General features: G+C 44.8%; 1 protein-coding gene across 1 annotated transcript; it reads right to left on the reverse strand.

Moving 5' to 3' along the window:
- Nucleotides 1-16,015: 16,015 nt before the first annotated feature.
- LOC142908596 (uncharacterized) lies at nucleotides 16,016-19,119 on the reverse strand. Its single transcript, XM_076059362.1, has 2 exons — nucleotides 19,055-19,119; nucleotides 16,016-17,976 (listed from the first exon to the last, which is right to left on the reverse strand). Exon 2 carries the CDS (start codon nucleotides 17,964-17,966, stop codon nucleotides 16,824-16,826), a length of 1,143 nt encoding a protein of 380 aa, XP_075915477.1. The 5' UTR covers nucleotides 17,967-17,976; nucleotides 19,055-19,119; the 3' UTR covers nucleotides 16,016-16,823.
- Between the last annotated feature and the right edge of the window lie 211 nt (nucleotides 19,120-19,330).

Here is a 19,330-nt window from a genome sequence, read left to right on the forward strand (position 1 = left end):
CAGGCTGGCGGGGAGGGGGGTCACGAGAGCAGAGGAGAGTGCAGCAGCAGCAGCAGCGGCGGCGGCGAACATTATAGGTCACCCATGACGCGACCTTTGACCTTTGATCTCCATAAAAAACTGGACCAGATATATTTCCACTGCCTTGGTAACCCTGCCGACAGAGTGCAGTGCTGACCCCGTGGGATTGGTTTCTCTTTCATAATCAGCAGCCACGACCCATCTACTGATACACGAACCCCCCCCCTGGAGACTCAACAAGCCATCAACGTCTTTTGCGCAACGATCCATCCGCCTCCGTTGAAGCTGTTCGGTAAATACAAAAAAACATCGTGGACTTTTCCCACAAAGTTTTACTTCCAATGTTTGTACGGTGTACAGTCTGGAAAGTACCCACATGGCAAATTTCCAGTTTGTTGCATGTCGCGAAGTACGCTAAACATTTTGAACAGACAACACACACAATCACAACTTTGCCTTTTATATTTGGAGATGCAGTGAAAAACTTTCCCAAAATTCATCACGCGGTTTCAGTTTTTTGATTTTCAGTTTGATTTATTTTGGTTATAGTCCCGTGAGCCATTCGGCTCTTGAATCGGGTGCAACCACAACAAGCGACAAAACAAAAACACGACCAAGAAAATCATCTTACAGTGACTATGTGTGACTGTGCAAACAGCACTGTCATGGCACGCAATGAGAGGGCAAATGTCATAAATATTCCTGTAAGCCCTCGCATCTTCAACATTAATGTTGCCATACAAACGTTGAGGGGTTTTTTGCTTCATTGTAAAAAAAGAAAAATGATTATCTGTTATTTTTATTTTATTTTCTATCTACGTGACTTTACCGAAAGAACCAAGAATATTAATTCCTGCAGTCATCAAAGTTTTAAGTCAAAACATTCACACACGTTGACAAAGCCTCACCTTGTGTTGTTGTGGGCAGGTCGCTTCTGATAACAAGAGCTGTATAGCAGCTCAAGCGGGCTTGGCCTGGTGAAAAAAATGAAAATAAAAACTGCGTGAATATTTACAATAAAACAAAGTTACAAAGTGGCGAGCCGGGTGAAGACAAATTAAACTTAAGCGAGATAATTAAAGTGAATGCAATCAGGCGAGGGCAGGAGGCAAGGCCCCGCGTGGCTAGGCCCCGTGTTGTAAAGTTCCAACCTGGACATCGATTCCCATGCTCGCTGCTACTCTACTGACATCCCTACGAGAGAGAGCGAGGCTCTACCTTGGTAAACAACAACAACAACCACCACAACCACCACCACCACAACGATGAGAATTTCTCACCTCGGATTTCAGTGCAAGCGCGCACACGGCAGCTTCCTGTTGCCTCGCGACAGCAAGAAGTAGTATGACGTCACTTCCCTCCCACGAGCGACTCTTTAACTGAATAAATTATATTTTGATTTAAAGCTTTCGTGACTGCAGTAATTCATATTCTTAGTTTTTTCGGTAAAGTCACGTTGAAGAGAAACAACAAAATAACCAAATATATATTTTGTTGTTTCTCTTCAACGAAAAAACTAAGAATATGAATAAATTATGTTAATGAAGCCGGCCCCTATGTCGAGGGATGGGGGCGTGGGCGCTGAACCCGTCGCAATAAACTCGCAACGGCTTTAACGGACATATTATGTTAATGAGCCACCAGTCACTGGGCGTAGCTTTGCCCAAATAAGGATTGCCACTGGAACGATATCGGCAGTGACACGGGCGGAGGTGACGTCACGCTCAAGAGCGCGGTGGACGGAGGAGGGGTGAATACCTTGGTGACATGACGTCCTAGCGAGGTACACCTCCCCCTGGCGTTTCACGCCGATGAGGTAATGCAGAGTGGTGACGTCACACAGTTGGAGTTTAAGTTGATTTAGATTCATTTTCCATTGCTCCCTCCCTTGGGTGTGTGAGCTCAGCAACAACAACGTGGACATTATTGTGTATACACTGTGTGTGTCACTGTGTGTCACTGTGTGTGTGTACACTGTGTGTCACTGTGTGTGTGTACAGTGTGTATATATACACTGTGTGTGTACCCTGTGTGTGTACACTGTGTATATACTGTATGTACAATGTGTGTGTACACTGTGTGTGTACACTGTGTGTGTACAATGTGTGTGTACATTGTGTGCACACTGTATGTACACTGTGTGTGTGTACACTGTGTATACACTGTGTGTACACTGTGTGTGTGTACACTGTGTGTGTATACTGTGTGTGTGTACACTGTTTGTGTACACTGTGTGTGTGTACACTGTGTGTGTACACTGTGTGTGTCACTGTGTGTGTGTACACTGTGTGTGTACACTATGTGTATACACTGTGTGTGCACACTGTGTGTGTGTACACTGTGTGTGTGTACACTGTGTGTGTACATTGTGTGTGTGTGTACTGTGTGTGTACATTGTGTGTACACTGCGTGTGTGTGTACATTGTGTGTGTGTGTACACTGTGTGTATACACTGTGTGTGTGTACACTATACTCTTTGGTTCTATTGGGTAAAGTCACGTAGGTGAAAATAAAATAAAAATCACGACGTTTCGGCCACAACACAAGCGGCCTTCATCAGGTGAAGGGACGAGACTGCCTGGAGGACAGCGCTGGAGTGAGAGAAGCCACGCTTAGATCACGACCCTTAAGCTTGTGATCGCGGCATCTTTTGAGGAAGGTCAGCGTCTCGATGAGTTGCGACTTCTTTTCCCGTTGTCTGTTAATAGAATAGAACCAAAGAGTATGGATCCTAGCAGTCACGAAAGCTTTAAATCTAGAATTGTGTGTACACTGTTTGTATACAGTGTGTGTACACCGTTTGTATACACTGTGTGTGTACACTGTGTGTATACACTGTGTGTCACTGTGTGTGTCACTGTGTGTGTCACTATGTGTGCGTCACTGTGTCAGTGTATATATACTGCGTGTGTATATATACTGCGTGTGCACACACTGTGTGTGTACACTGTGTCACTGTGTGTGTGTACACTGTGTGTGTGTACACTGTGTACCCTGTGTGTACACTGTGTGCACACTGTATGTGTGTACAGTGTGTACAGTGTGTGTACACTGTGTGTGTGTACACTGTGTACACTGTGTGTGTGTACACTGTGTGTGTGTACACTGTGTATACAGTGTGTGTGTACACTGTGGGTGTACCCTGTGTGTGTACACTGTGTGTGCACTGTGTGTGTGTACACTGTGTGTACACTGTGTATACAGTGTGTGTACACTACGTGTGTTTACACTGTGTACATACACTGTGTGTGTGTACACTGTATGTGTTCACTGTGTGTACACTGTGTATACACTGTGTGTCACTGTGTGTCGCTGTGTGTGTCACTGTGTGTGTCACTGTGTCACTGTGTGTGTCACTATGTGTGCGTCACTGTGTCAGTGTGTATATACTGCGTGTGTATATATACTGCGTGTGCACACACTGTGTGTGTACACTATGTATATACACTGTGTGTGTACACTGTGTCACTGTGTGTGTGTACACTGTGTGTGTGTACACTGTGTACCCTGTGTGTACACTGTGTGTACACTGTATGTGTGTACAGTGTGTACAGTGTGTGTACACTGTGTGTGTGTACACTGTGTACACTGTGTGTGTGTACACTGTGTGTGTGTACACTGTGTATACAGTGTGTGTGTACACTGTGTGTGTACCCTGTGTGTGTACACTGTGTGTGCACTGTGTGTGTACACTGTGTGTACACTGTGTATACAGTGTGTGTACACTACGTGTGTTTACACTGTGTACATACACTGTGTGTGTGTACACTGTATGTGTTCACTGTGTGTACACTGCGTATACACTGTGTGTGTAAACTGTGTGTGTACACTGTGTGTGTACACTGTGTGTGTACACTATGTGTACACTGTGTGTGTGTGTGTGTACACTATGTGTGTGTACACTGTGTGTATATACTGTGTGTGTACACTGTGTGTGTGTACACTGTGTGTGTGTACACTGTTTGTGTCCGCATTGAACCGAACCCCCGGCAAGGCCATCTACTTAATGACGAGAGAAAATTCACACGAAATGTCCTTTTCAATGGAGTCATCCAGATGTAAATTGATACAAGCTTTTAATGAAGAAATAAAATCATCTAATTCAAAACACAACACAATTCAAAGATGTTTCATTTTAAAACTTCAAAACGGAGCATGGGGTACTTGCGTGAATGCGTCCTTCGTGTGCAAATGTTGTGACTTTCCTGGCCTGAAGGCCGTCAATGTGTTGGACCCTTATTGGTGCACAGCGTCTCAACAACAGCAGTGGGGTTTGCTTCAACCGATGGTTACGAACATCCAGACGTGAATCAGCAAGGAGCATTTCTAGTCCTAGTTAGACAAAATCTATGTCGACACGTAAGACAAAACTACAATTCGTGTTGTAGAGAATGTACCTCTTCCTATACGTGTAACTTTTAAGTGGTATGCCTTGTAACTGATGAATGATCCGAGCGTGCTCCCTATTTCAAAGACAATGAGTTGCTCCAGACGCTTCGTGAAACACAAAAACACCGTTTGATCTGTATCACAAGAACAACGGGTCTCACCTGAGTTTTCTGTCCAGGTTACTTCCAAAACACACACACTTTGTCCTAACATCACTTATTCAATGTGTGACCCTCAGACAAAATGTTACATGCACAATCAGACAAGTATTCATTCTAAATCATTGACAGGCATATTAGCAACATTGAATTACTGCAGCGAAATTGACTGCATCACGTTACATCGTATTAACAAGAAGTTATTTTACAAATACGCACCGTCTGCTTAACAGTGTATGTACACCGTACTATTGTTGCATCATTCAAAACGAGTAGGCCGTTGCATGCTGGCGTCTGGGTCAAAATGTAGCAAATTCTAAACATTACGCTACAAATAATAGATCACGGCACTTCGATGGCAACACAAGCAATCGTCATCACGTGGGACAAGCACAGCAGCAAGAAGAAGCTGCTGGAGTAGGCGCCTACTACTTCAGGAGTTTCTCTTGCTGTGGTTGTCCCCCCTGATGACGATTGCTTGTGTTGTGATCTAAACGCCGTGACCTGTTATGTTTCTACTCACGTGGTGACTTTACCGAAAGAACTCAACAGTGTGGATTCCTGCAGTCACGAAAGCTTCGAATCAAGATTGCCTACAAACTACACAACTGAGATGACGCATCAATCATCGCCCCCTACTGACAGGCTCTTGTCCACATGCAGGCCGGTGCAGGGCCACCACCCTGTGCCACACAGGGGCAGCTGCTACTTGGGGATGCTCTTCGAGTGTTTCAAACGAGGTACGACACAAAACTCCGAGATGCTGAGGCGGTTCAAAACACAACACGATTCAAAGATGTTTAATTTTAAATCTTCAAAACGGAGCACGGGGCGCTGGCGTGAATGCGTCCTTCGTGTGCCGTAAATGTTGTGACTTTCCTGGCCGAAGGCCCTAAAATGCTCGGACCCTCATTGGTGCACAGCGTCTCAACAGCAGCAGCAGTGGGGTTTGCTTCAAGCGATAGGTACGAACATCCAGACGTGAACCAGCAAGGTGCATTTCTAGTCCTAGTTAGACAAAATCTACGTCAACACGTAAGACAAAACTACAATTCGTGTTGTAGAGAATGTACCTCCTCCTATACGTGTAACTTTCAAGTGGTATGCCTTGTAACGATGAATGATCCGAGCGTGCTCCCTATTTCAAAGACGATGAGTTGCTGCAGAGGCCGACGCTTCGTGAAACACAAAAGCACCCTTTGACCTGTATCACAAGAACAACGGGTCTCACTTGAGATATCTGTACAGGATACTTCCAAACACACACACACACTTTGTCCTAACATCACTTATTCAATGTGTGACCCTCAGACAAAATGTTACATGTACGCGCACAATCAGACAAGTATTAATTCTAAATGATTGACGGGCATATCAACAACATTGAATTACTGCAGCGAAATTGACTGCATCACGTTACATCGTATTAACAAGAAGTAATTTTACAAATACGCACCGTCTGCTTAACAGTGTATGTACACCGTACTATTGTTGCGTCATTCAAAACGAGTAGGCCGTTGCATGCTGGCGTCTGGGTCAAAATGTAGCAAATTCTAAACATTAGCTACAAATAAAAGATCACGGCGTTTCGATGGCAACACAAGCAATCGTCATCAGGTGGGACAAGCACAGCAGCAATAAGCAGAAACTGCTGGAGTAGGCGCCTACTACTTCAGCGTCTTCTTCTTGCTGTGGTTGTCCCACCTGATGACGATTGCTTGTGTTGTGATCTAAACGCCGTGGTCTGTTATGTTTCTACCCACGTGGTGACTTTACCGAAATAACTCAAGAGTGTGGATTCCTGCAGTCACGAAAGCTTGGAATAAACATTGCCTACAAACTACACAACTGGGATGACACATCAATCATCGCCCCCTACTGACAGGCTCTTGTCCACATGCAGGCCGATGCAGGGCCACCACCTTGTGCCACACAGGGGCAGCTGCTACTTGGGGATGCTCTTCGAGTGTTTCAGACGAGGTACGACACAAAACTCTGAGTTGCTGAGGCGATTAAGCAAGCACCGTGTAAATGCAATTATTATAACATAGTGAATGCTTGGGAGCTTATTGTTTCTCGCTCCCGGTTAAAGATCTACCCAACCCACAGGTCCACAAAGACTGGCCGCCCTTACTCTGCAGGTTGAACCTATCAACTGAGTGTCCAACTTCACGTTCTTGTCATTGAAGGCCTTTGACAAAGGTGCATCTATTGGAGCGACATCATCTCAAGCTTACACATCTACCGGGTCTCCACTTGACTTTGTATTGTCTCGGAGGAAGTCCACCCACACCTAAACTTCCATAAACTGCTGGGAGTTGCCTCGCTCTGCCTCACAGTCAGAATTCTCCTCCTGCTTCACGTTGTCTCCATCGATGTGAAGGTCCCATTTTGGAGTTGAATCTTCATCTTCACATTTCACCTTCACTTCTTCGCTCTTCACCATCACTTCTTCGCTCTTCACCATCACTTCTTCACATTTCACCATCACCTCTTCATATTTCACCTCGATACCTTTAAAAGTGTCCAAGCTGGGATTTTCTTCGGGTTCGTGTTTCACGAGGGATGGGCTCATTGCGGCACTTTGACTTTCACAAGCTGATTTCAGACTGCACTCCTTGTGGATCTTCTGAAGCTTCTGTGTTCTCTGGTGTACTTGAAGATTTGATGAATTTGAAAATGTCTTCCCACACACACTGCACTTGAAGGGTTTCTCTCCCGTGTGTGTTCTCTGGTGTGGTTTAAGAGCAGATGAATCTGAAAATGCTTTCCCACACACAGTGCACTTGAAGGGTTTCTCTCTCGTGTGTGTTCTCTGGTGTATTACAAGAGCAGGTGACCGTGAAAATGCTTTCCCACAAACACTGCACTTGAAGGGTTTCTCTCCCGTGTGTGTTCTCTGGTGTTCTACAAGATTAGATGAACATGCAAATGCCTTCCCACACACAGTGCACTTGAAGGGTTTCTCTCCCGTGTGTGTTCTCTGGTGTACTTGAAGATGTGGAGACTGTGCAAACGCCATCCCGCACAGAGTGCACCTGAAGGGTTTCTCTCCTGTGTGTGTTCTCTGGTGCCGTGTCAAATTTCCAGTCCGATCCGTGCTGTATGCACACCGGTCGCATTGGAGCCTTGTCATACCGAGCTGCGCTGAGTGCATTTGCTCCATCAGACCAATTCTGCAGAGGAAGCGTCAGAGGAAGCGTCAGCTGCAGACAGAAAAAAATAATATCCACACCATCTACACGTCAGTATCGATGCACAGAGGAAAGCATATATACACAGTAACACGTGACTTACACGTCTATACTTATTCATATATTCATGATGTAGTAAAAACGCTTCCCAAATTCATCACAGGGCTGTTATGGCACACAATGAGAGGGCAAATGGTTATAAACATGCCTGGAAGTCCTCGTATCTTCAAAATGAATGTTCACCCAAAACTCCGAGCACACAATTTCAGCTGTCTGGCTACAAAAGGAATATTTATGAAAGCTAAATTCAGCTGACATAGCAAAGGGTGTTGAAAACAATACTATTTGTGTTAGGCAGAGGTGTGAATCCAGGCTCAGATGTCCTTAAATGCTGGGATGAACAGTTCCGACTTCAGCTGCATGTGCGTGCTGTGTCCACCTCCAGTTTCCATTCTTATAAAGAGTTCCAGAGGAAAACAAAAGTAAACTATTGTTACGCTATAACGTCCGTGTTCAACAGAGTTAATAGACGTTACTGCAAACACAAACTGTACACTGTCACTGGGTAAACAGGCGGTGGCGTGTCTAGAATCATGCCTGGCCACCTTCATCTGCTTGGCATGAATGCTTCCTCACTCCACCAAGTAATTAATTGAGGATCAACGAACATAGCCGAGGCTAACTGGAGTTTGCGTGTCTCTCTCCGTGGTGAGATGTTAACTACCTCACCTGGTATACAGGAAGTCGTGGGTTCGATCCCGACCCTGACGCCTGCTGTATATTTGGAGCTTGCGCGTATCTCTGTTTAGCGTCTTTGACCGATAGACATTGACACACGTATTCTTGTTTCTTTCAGTAAAGTTACGTAGATAGAAAATAACAATAACAGATAATACAATTACATTAAATAAAGACCACTTGAGTTGCAATCAAAACGCGGGGTTTTTTTGCTTTATTTAATATATTTTTATGTTTATTATGTTATTTTTATTTTATTTTCTATCTACGTGACTTTACCGAAAGAACCAAGAATATTAATTCCTGCAGTCACCAAAGTTTTAAGTCAAAACATTCACACACGTTGACAAAGCCTCACCTTGTGTTGTTGTGGGCAGGTTGCTTCTGATAACAAGAGCGGTATAGCAGCTCAAGCGGGCTTGGCCTGCTAACAAAAGAACGAAAATAAAAACTGCGTGAATATTTACAATAAAACAAAGTTACAAAGTGGCGAGCCGGGTGAAGACAAATTAAACTTAAGCGAGATAATTAAAGTGAATGCAATCAGGCGAGGGCAGGAGGCAAGGCCCCGCGTGGCTAGGCCCCGCGTTGTAAAGTTCCAACCTGGACATCGATTCCCATGCTCGCTGCTATTCAACTGACATCCCTACGAGAGAGAGAGCGAAGCTCTACCTTGGTAAACAACAACAACCACCACCACCACCACAACCACAATCGCAATGAGAATTTCTCACCTTGGATTTCAGTGCAGGAAGCGATAGCTTCCTGTTACCTCATGACGTCACGCAGCTGCAGGTGCCATGACGTCACATCCGGGGTACGAGGCACGCTCCTCCCACAATGGGCGGCTCCGTATCTGAATAAATTAGAGAATAAATAAATTATGTTAATGTCACTCGTCCCATTTGTCGTGGGCAATGAACTCGTCGCAATAAACTCGCGACGGCTTTAACGAACACATTATGTTAATGAGTTGCCGTCACTGGGCGTAGCTTTGCCCAAATAAGGATTGCCACTGGAACGCAATCGGCAGTGACCCAAGCGGAGGCGACGTCACGCTCAAGAGCGCGGTGGAATACCTTGGTGACATGACGTCACTAGCGAGGTACACCTCCCCCTGGCGTTTCACGCCGATGAAGCAATGCTGAGTGGTGACGTCACAGAGTTGGAGTTTAAGTTGATTTAGATTCATTTTCATTGCTCCCTCCCTTGGGTGTGTGGGCTCAGCTACAACAACGTGGACATTATTGTGTATACACCGTGTGTGTGTGTACACTGTGTGTGTGTACACTGTGTGTGTGTACACTGTGTGTGTACACTGTGTGTATGTGTGTACACTGTGTGTGTACAGTGTGTGTGTGTGTACACTGTGTGTGTGTACACTGTGTGTATGTTATGTGTGTGTGCACTGTGTGTGTGTACACTGTGTGTGTGTGGACAGTGTGTGTGTACACTGTGTGTGTGTGGACAGTGTGTGTGTACACTGTGTGTGTGTACACTGTGTGTGTACATTGTGTGTACACTGTGTGTACACTGTGTGTGTGTACACTGTGTGTGTGTATATACTGTGTGTGCACACTGTGTGTATATACTGTGTGTGTGCAATGTGTGTGTGTACACTGTGTGTATACACTGTTTGTGTGTACACCGTGTGTGTGTGTACACTGTGTGTGTGTACACTGTGTGTATGTACACAATATGTGTGTGTACACTGTGTGTGTACAGTGTTTGTGTACACTGTGTGTGTATACAATGTGTGTGTACGCAATGTGTCTGTGTGTACACTGTGTGTGTACGCAATGTGTCTGTGTGTACACTGTGTGTGTACACTGTGTGCACAGTGTGTACACTGTGTGTGTGTACACTGTGTGTGTACACAATGTGTGTGTGTACATAATGTGTGTACACAATGTGTGTGTACACTGTTTGTGTGTGTACACTGTGTGTACACTCTGTGTGTGTACACTGTGTGTTTACACTGTGTTTACACTGTGTGTGTTTACTCTGTGTGTGTTTACACTGTGTGTGTGTACACTCTGTGTGTTTATACTGCGTGTTTACACTGTGTGTACAGTGTGTGTGTACACTGTGTGTGTGTACAGTGTGTGTGTGTACACTGTGTCTGTGTACACTGTTGTATATATAGGTGTTATGAAAATTGATGAAAATAATGAAAATTAAATGAAATTTGAAATTTCCATAATTTATCTGTATTTATGTTAATTGGTGTAATTATGTGCATAAATTATGCTGATTCGAGAGATACTCGTATTAATTTATGCGAGTGGGCGTGGTTATGATAATGTAGGTAGTTATATATTATCGGGTCGAGCCTCGGTGACTAGGATTGTGTTATGAATTGGAATGACGCAATTAATCGTATGCAGTGACGCAGGCGTTGTGAGCGTGAATGAGAGAGTCGATTCGACTCTGCTCTTTAATTCCGTATTATCGATAAGGATACGATTACTCTTGATTGAACATTATGAATTATGTGTGTTATGGATTGTGTTGTGATAGTGTGCTTATGATAGGTCCCCAGGATTCAGATCTCATACGCAGAACAATATTATGCAGAATTTCAGGAAGAATCACACACAAACCTGCTTTAATCAATTTTATTTTCTAGCTAACTTTAATTTTTGGATAATATGAAAACTCAATCTCGGGATTTTGGAATTTCAACACAGCGTTAACATGATACCATCACGATTGCGTTGTTTCACCTCGATAGCTGCACCTGTGGTTAATTCCCGACGCGTAACGCAATCGATCGGTTGTTGAGAGAGAGATTAAAAACATGCGAACTATTCTATCAAACCTTAACTTTATAATATGCAAACTCGTATACTTGAATTGTTACACAACACGGCACTCGGTCTTTGATTCGTATCCAATCCTTAACAGATTCTGATATGCGAAGTTATTATGGTTGAAATCTTCAGCACAGTACCACGTCGATGTTCGTTCATTGATTCATAACGATTATGAATTAAAAGCGTTCGACTGAAATACTTCTAATTGCCTTATCAATACCACTCAATGGCCGCAATGTTTCGTTACTTGAATTGTCACACAACACAGCATTCGGTCATTGATCATGCGCGCCCCTTAATGCAATTATTGTCACGTTGTTAACAATAGGATGACTGATTATTATGCAACGCTACTCGTTGAAAGGGCACTCCAACCAGTATTATTCTTGAAGGCACAAATATAGACATTTTTTTCTTCTAGATTTGAAGCTTTCGTGACTGCAAGGATTCATACTCTTTGGTTTTGTTCGGTAAAGTCACGTAGGTGAAAAATAAAGAAAAATAAATGAGAAAGTCGACAGGTGGTTTGGAGGTGTAATGCTGCGTCAAATGACTGAGCCCAGCACCGCCGATCCTGGATTCAAACCCAGGCGAGCGTGCAAAATTAAACCATATTCTCAAGTGTAGCCAAGTTGAAGATCTTAGCCAAATCACCAACAAGAGCTCAAACAAAGTCTTGTAAAACATTTATTTCTGCATTTACATATATGGTAGTTTACCTTTGAGCGATCAAAATACATTGCTGAATTATTGAAATGTGAAGAACTGTTTAACACGTCGGCTTTCGCGACCAATATCATCCTTATTCTTGGTTTTATTGTTTCGCTTCTACGTGGTGGTGACTTCACCGAAAGAGCCAAGAATATGAATCCCTGCAGTCACGAAAGCTTTAAATCAAAATATCATCCTCGTAGGTTTTATTGGGTTAGATTGCGTGAACACGTAACTGTGTCATGAAACCTGCCACCATCCGACACAGCCAATTTGTAAGGTTCGTCACAAACAGAACATGCCAAGTCGTACTCAGATGTTGTGGCTTCGCTCCCCAACACACCGGCGTGAGTTGTACTAGTGACGAATTGGCGTCTTCTGTTTAAGTGAAAAACCTTACTAGTTGGCTGCGCCGGGTGGTGGCAGATTTAACGACAACATTTATATATAACCCCCCAAAATAACCCCCTGTGTCATGGTGAAAAACTGTCTATTGGGTAAGAATGGCTCTTTCAAGCAACTTCAGAAGCAGCTGTGCAAGTGTAGTGGCCTTATTGACGACGGAGACTTATTCTTCGGAGGCAACACGTATTTATTACAGACACTTCACTCTACAGTGGCTAATCTGATACTTGAAGAGGTAACGGCCTCTTCACCCGTACTATACAGAGGGAACGTTCCCCGAGCCTTAGCCCACGCCAGCTCCCTGGTTCCCTCTATCCTGGTCCTCTCTCAGGAGGCTGTCTGACCTGGCCCAGCTTCGGCGCAGGTCCCGATCACCAGCCACACGAGTTCGGCCCTCGGAAGGACATCGGCCCTCGTGGCTCTGGGGTCACACCCTGGCTTGCTGTGCCCGGCCCTCAGAAGGGCAGTGGGCCAAAGGAGTTCCAGGGTCTGGCTAGTCGATCTTCGTTCTTCACTGGCTCTTCATCTTGCTTGAGTCGAACTAAACCTCAGCTCCCCGGGTCCCACCTTTTATACTGTCCCTCACTGAGGGGCGGGGCTGGGAGTGATCACAGCGTCCCCCAGTCCCCCAGGGTGGTGGCCGTAGCGGACGTGTTTGTGGCCACCGTTACACAACCGCGTGTCACCCTCCCGTAACACCTCTACACGTGTTTGTGGCCACCGTTACACAACCGCGTGTCACCCTCCCGTAACGCCTCTACACGTGTTTGTGGCCACCGTTACACAACCGCGTGTCACCCTCCCATAACACCTCTACAAGTGTTTGTGTGGCCACCGTTACACAACCGCGTGTCACCCTCCCGTAACACCTCTACACGTGTTTGTGTGGCCACTGTTACACAACCGCGTGTCACCCTCCCGTAACGCCTCTACACGTGTTTGTGTGCCACCGTTACACAACCGCGTGTCACCCTCCCGTAACGCCTCTACACGTGTTTGTGTGCCACCGTTACACAACCGCGTGTCACCCTCCCGTAACACCTCTACACGTGTTTGTGGACACCATTACACAACCGCGTGTCACCCTCCCGTAACACCTCTACAAGTGTTTGTGGCCACCGTTACACAACCGCGTGTCACCCTCCCGTAACACCTCTACACGTGTTTGTGGACACCGTTACACAACCGCGTGTCACCCTCCCGTAACACCTCTACACGTGTTTGTGTGGCCACCGTTACACAACCGCGTGTCACCCTCCCGTAACACCTCTACACATACAACACTCTTCATGTGCAAGGCAAGGTGGTCTGACCCGGAGAAAGACCTGCAAAGATCACAAGCTCGCATTACAATTGTGGACTGTGGGGATGAGAATGTATTTTTCTGCCTCCACCACCATAACCACAAGCTTAGTAATGTGTGAACAACAGATCAATGTTGGTGAACAGATATACATGGGTTATCTCCACTGTAATGAAGGTGAGCGGTGCTGTTCAACAAAGCTGTAAGTATATTTGTACAGCCACTATATTGCAGTCTTTTTTTGGAAAGACTGGTTCCCATTAAGTGAAAAATGGATCTCCCCTTCTCACGCATCAAATTAGAGCAGAAATGTAAATATATACACACACAGCAGATTGAGCAGTTGCTAACATTCATCATCCATATTTCATTAGAATATTTACCCAGGAAAGCACCACCGAGACTGAAGACTACGTGCATAGATCAAAATGAACGCTCTGACAGACACCACAGTGCTGCCCTGCAAGTCGGGCGTGCAGAGTTTTACGATCATTGCGTGATCCATAAACTCAAAGAGTTGCTGTGTAAGAGTGTGGCACCGTACTCCGCTGATGAAAAAAGAGCTCCATCCTCTGCTTTCACAGATACCATTAAAACATTAACCTTGTTTATATAAAGTGTTTTAGAAATGCTTGACAAGTTTCTTCACTTGCTGGGAAGACTGTTATAAAGTTCACAGACCTTCAATAATGCACACCATAAATTTCATCAATGTGGTATACTTTCATAAAACATATTTGAGCTTATTTCCATTCACATTAATGAATGGCATCTCGGCTTAAATAAAATGAACGTTATGCACACTTGAAGGTCAGAAGCTGTATTCCTGTATAGTCATCTGTTTGAATGCAAAATGCAACCTATATGTTAACCTTATCCAGAAACACAAAGCAAAGTGTCACCATTGTCAAATATACATTTGACGGCTCTTATCTGAGCTCGAGGGTGGAAGTTACACATTTATTGGCAGGCACCGGTCTCTGCATAGGATGACTCTTCTATTATTTTTAGGATGTATAGCAAGGTTGGCTACGTACTGTGCGAAAGGAGTTCAACATACACACATGAGGATTACAATAATCATGAGAATAACGCGAATGATTTTTATCCAGAATAGCCTTCTTGAGTCTCGAGATATTCGTGTCGAGAATACTGCCATTGGGATGCTGTGATGACGTTGATAGGCGCCTGCAAACGTGGGAGGAGCACCCGGAGAAGATTCCTGACCTTCACGCTTCAAGGTCGCCCCTTCTTCATATTTCACCGTCACTCGTGGCCACGTAGCGAATCGTTTTTATGGATTTTGTTGTTGTTGTTGTTCTGTCTCTCACTGTTCAAATAAACGTATCATTAAAATTATAGGCTGATCATTTCTTTGTCATGGGGCTAACGTACAAAACCAGCAGGGGACCAAATACTTTTTTCCCTCACTGTAGACAACACTACCATAGACACAACACTACCATAGACTCAACACTACCATAGACTCAACACTACCATAGACTCAACACTACCACCCATAGACTCAACACTACCACCCATAGACTCAACACTACCATAGACACAACACTACCATAGACACAACACTACCACCCATAGACTCAACACTACCATAGACTCAACACTCCCATAGACACAACACTACCATAGACACAACACTACCACCCATAGACTCAACACTACCATAGACTCAACACTACTATAGACTCAACACTACCACCCATAGACTCAACACTACTATAGACACAACACTATTATAGACTCAACACTGCACATACAATCAGCACTGCCCATAGACTCAGCACTACCCATGGACTCAACACTGCCACCCATAGACTCAACACTGCTACCCATAGACTCAGCACTACCCATGGACTCAACACTACCACCCATAGACTCAACACTGCCATAGACTCAACACTACCCACAGACTCAACACTACCACCCATAGACTCAACACTGCCATAGACTCAACACTACCCACAGACTCAACACTGTCTACACACTCAGCACTACCCATAGACTCAACACTTCCATAGACTCAACACTGCCATAGACTCAACACAGCCCATAGACTTATGGACCACAACGCCTGTGTCACCAGACTTATGGACCACAACGCCTCTGTGTCACCAGACTTATGGACCACAACGGCTCTGTGTCACCAGACTTATGGACCACAACGCCTGTGTCACCAGACTTATGGACCACAACGGCTCTGTGTCACCAGACTTATGGACCACAACGCCTGTGTCACCAGACTTATGGACCACAACGCCTCTGTGTCACCAGACTTATGGACCACAACGCCTCTGTCACCAGACTTATGGACCACAACGCCTCTGTCACCAGACTTATGGACCACAACGCCTGTGTCACCAGACTTATGGACCACAATGCCTTTGTCACCAGACTTATGGACCACAACGCCTCTGTGTCACCAGACTTATGGACCACAACGCCTCTGTGTCACCAGACTTATGGACCACAACGCCTCTACGTGTACAAATATTTTTTTTACCAATTCCACTTAACGTATAAATAAAAAAGACTGCTTACAAATATCAGCTCTATGTTTTCAAGTAAATACAGTTTGGGTAGTGAATAAATTATAGTCTAAATAAGCTACACATGACGAATTGTAGGCAATTATAGTTATAATCAAAGACATTTTTAAACAATCACGTGGTCCCTGTAGTCGCCGTTAGAGACAATCTGCTTGAAAACAGTTTATCAACATATATGAATACATTGATTCGAATAAGCAGAGTTAATTTCCTATTTATGGCATGCCAGTTATATGTCAGTTTTCGATATCAACATCACCTGACACGTGGAGCGATTTCATTGTTTCGTCTCCCCACTGGGCATCCTCTCGGGTGACCCCCTCGCCGCCCATCGGCATCACTCGCCCCCTTCGCGCCCTCCACCGTCACCCTCAACTCCACCCGCGGTGGTTTCAACAGCCTGGTTGGCCACTGGAACGGTATCCCGGACAGTGCCGGATTAAGCTCGTGCGGGTCCTGTGGCGTGTATTATAAAGGTGCCCAAAATAAAATTAAAAAACACAATTATTAAAACGCAAAGTTTACACATCTACCGGGTCTCCACTTGACTTTGTATTGTCTCGGAGGAAGTCCACCCACACCTCCACTTCCACAAACTGCTGGGAGTTGCCTCGCTCTGCCTCACAATCAGAATTCTCCTCCTGCTTCACGTTGCCTCCATCGATGTGAAGGTCCCATTTTGGAGTTGAATCTTCAGCTTCACATTTCACCTTCACTTCTTCCCTCTTCACCATCACTTCCTCACATTTCACCTTCACTTCTTCCCTCTTCACCATCACTTCTTCCCTCTTCACCATCACTTCTTCCCTCTTCACCATCACTTCTTCATATTTCACCTCGTTACCTTTAAAAGTGTCCAAGCTGGGATTTTCTTCCGGTTCGTGTTTCATGAGGGATGGGCTCATGGTGGCACTTTGACTTTCACAAGCTGATTTCAGACTCCACTCCTTGTGGATCTTCTGATGCTTCTGTGTTCTCTGGTGTACTTGAAGAAGAGATGAATGTGCAAACGCCTTCACGCACACACTGCACCTGAAGGGTTTCTCTCCTGTGTGTGTCCTCTGGTGTATTACAAGAGCAGATGACTGTGCAAACGCCTTTCCACACACACTGCACTTGAAGGGTTTCTCTCCCGTGTGTGTTCTCTGGTGTATTACAAGAGTACATGAATGTGCAAACGCCTTCCCACACACACTGCACTTGAAGGGTTTCTCTCCCGTGTGTGTTCTCTGGTGTACTTCAAGATTTGATGAACGTGCAAACGCCTTCCCACACACACTGCACCTGAAGGGTTTATCTCCCGTGTGTGTTCTCTGGTGTTCTACAAGAGTAGATGAATGTGCAAACGCCTTCCCACACACACTGCACTTGAAGGGTTTCTCTCCCGTGTGAGATCTCTGGTGTACTTCAAGATTTGATGAACGTGCAAACGCCTTCCCACACACACTGCACCTGAAGGGTTTATCTCCCGTGTGTGTTCTCTGGTGTTCTACAAGAGTAGATGAATGTGCAAACGCCTTCCCACACACACTGCACTTGAAGGGTTTCTCTCCCGTGTGAGATCTCTCGTGCCGTGTCAAATCTCGAGTACAATCCGTGCTGTATGCACACCGGTCGCATTGTTGCCTTGTCCTACCGAGCTGCGCTGAGTGCATTTGCTCCATCAGACCAATTCTGCGGAGGAAGCGTCAGAGGAAGTGTCAGCTGCAGACAGAAAAAAATAATATCCACACCATCTACACATCAGTATCGATGCACAGAGGAAAGCATATATACACAGTAACACGTGACTTACACGTCTATACTTATTCATATATTCATGATATAGTGGAAAAGTGTCCCAAATTCATCACACGGGCTGTTATGGCACACAATGAGAGGGCAAATGGTCATAAACATGCCTGGAAGCCCTCAAATCTTCAAAATGAATGTTCACCCAAAACTCCGAGCACACAATTTCGGCTGTCTGGCTACAAAAGGAATATTTATGAGAGCTAAATTCAGCTGACATAGCAAAGGGTGTTGAAAACAATACTATTTGTGTTAGGCAGAAATGCATAAATTAACGTTCAATCACAACTTAGAGGTGTGAATCCAGGCTCAGATGTCCTTGAATGCTGGGATGAACAGTTCCGACTTCAGCTGCATGTGTGTGCTGTGTTAACTTCCTGTTTCCATTCATATAAAGAGTTCCAGAGGAAAACAAAAATAAACTATTGTTACGCTATAACCTCCGTGTTCAACAGAGTTAATAGACTTTACTGCAAACACAAACTGTACACTGTCACTGGGTAAACAGGCAGTGGCGTGTCTAGAATCACGCCTGGCCACCTTCATCTGCTTGGCATGAATGCTTCCTCACTCCACCAAGTAATTAATTGAGGATCAACGAACATATCTGAGGCTAACTGGAGTTTGCGTGTCTCTCTCCGTGGTGAGATGTTAACTACCTCACCTGGTATACAGGAAGTATACCAGGCCGATAGACATTGACACACGTATTCTTGTTTCTTTCAGTAAAGTTACGTAGATAGAAAATAACAATAATTGATAATACAATTACATTAAATAAAGACCACTTGTGTTGCGATCAAAACGACATGAGTTTTTTTGCTTTATTTACATTTATTTTTCTTGTTATTTTCATTTAATTTTCTATCTACGTGACTTTACCGAAAGAACCAAGAATATTCATTCCTGCAGTCACCAACGTTTTGAGTCAAAACATTCACACACGTTGACAAAGCCTCACCTTGTGTTGTTGTGGGCAGGTCGCTTCTGATAACAAGAGCGGTATAGCAGCTCAAGCGGGCTTGGCCTGCTAACAAAAGAACGAAAGTAAAAACTGCGTGAATATTTACAATAAAACAAAGTTACAAAGTGGCGAGCCGAGTGAAGACGAGTTAAACTTAAGAGAGATAATTAAAGTGAATGCAAATCAGGCGAGGGCAGGAGGCAAGGCCCCGGGTGGCTAGGCCCCGCGTTGTAAAGTTCCAACCTGGACATCGATTCCCATGCTCGCTGCTAC

This window comes from Petromyzon marinus, unplaced genomic scaffold, assembly GCF_048934315.1.
Source record: "Petromyzon marinus isolate PM22_M1 ecotype Great Lakes invasive population unplaced genomic scaffold, UKy_Petmar_22M1.pri1.0 PM_G_Scaffold_10, whole genome shotgun sequence".
Classification (NCBI taxonomy): Eukaryota; Metazoa; Chordata; class Hyperoartia; order Petromyzontiformes; family Petromyzontidae; genus Petromyzon; species Petromyzon marinus.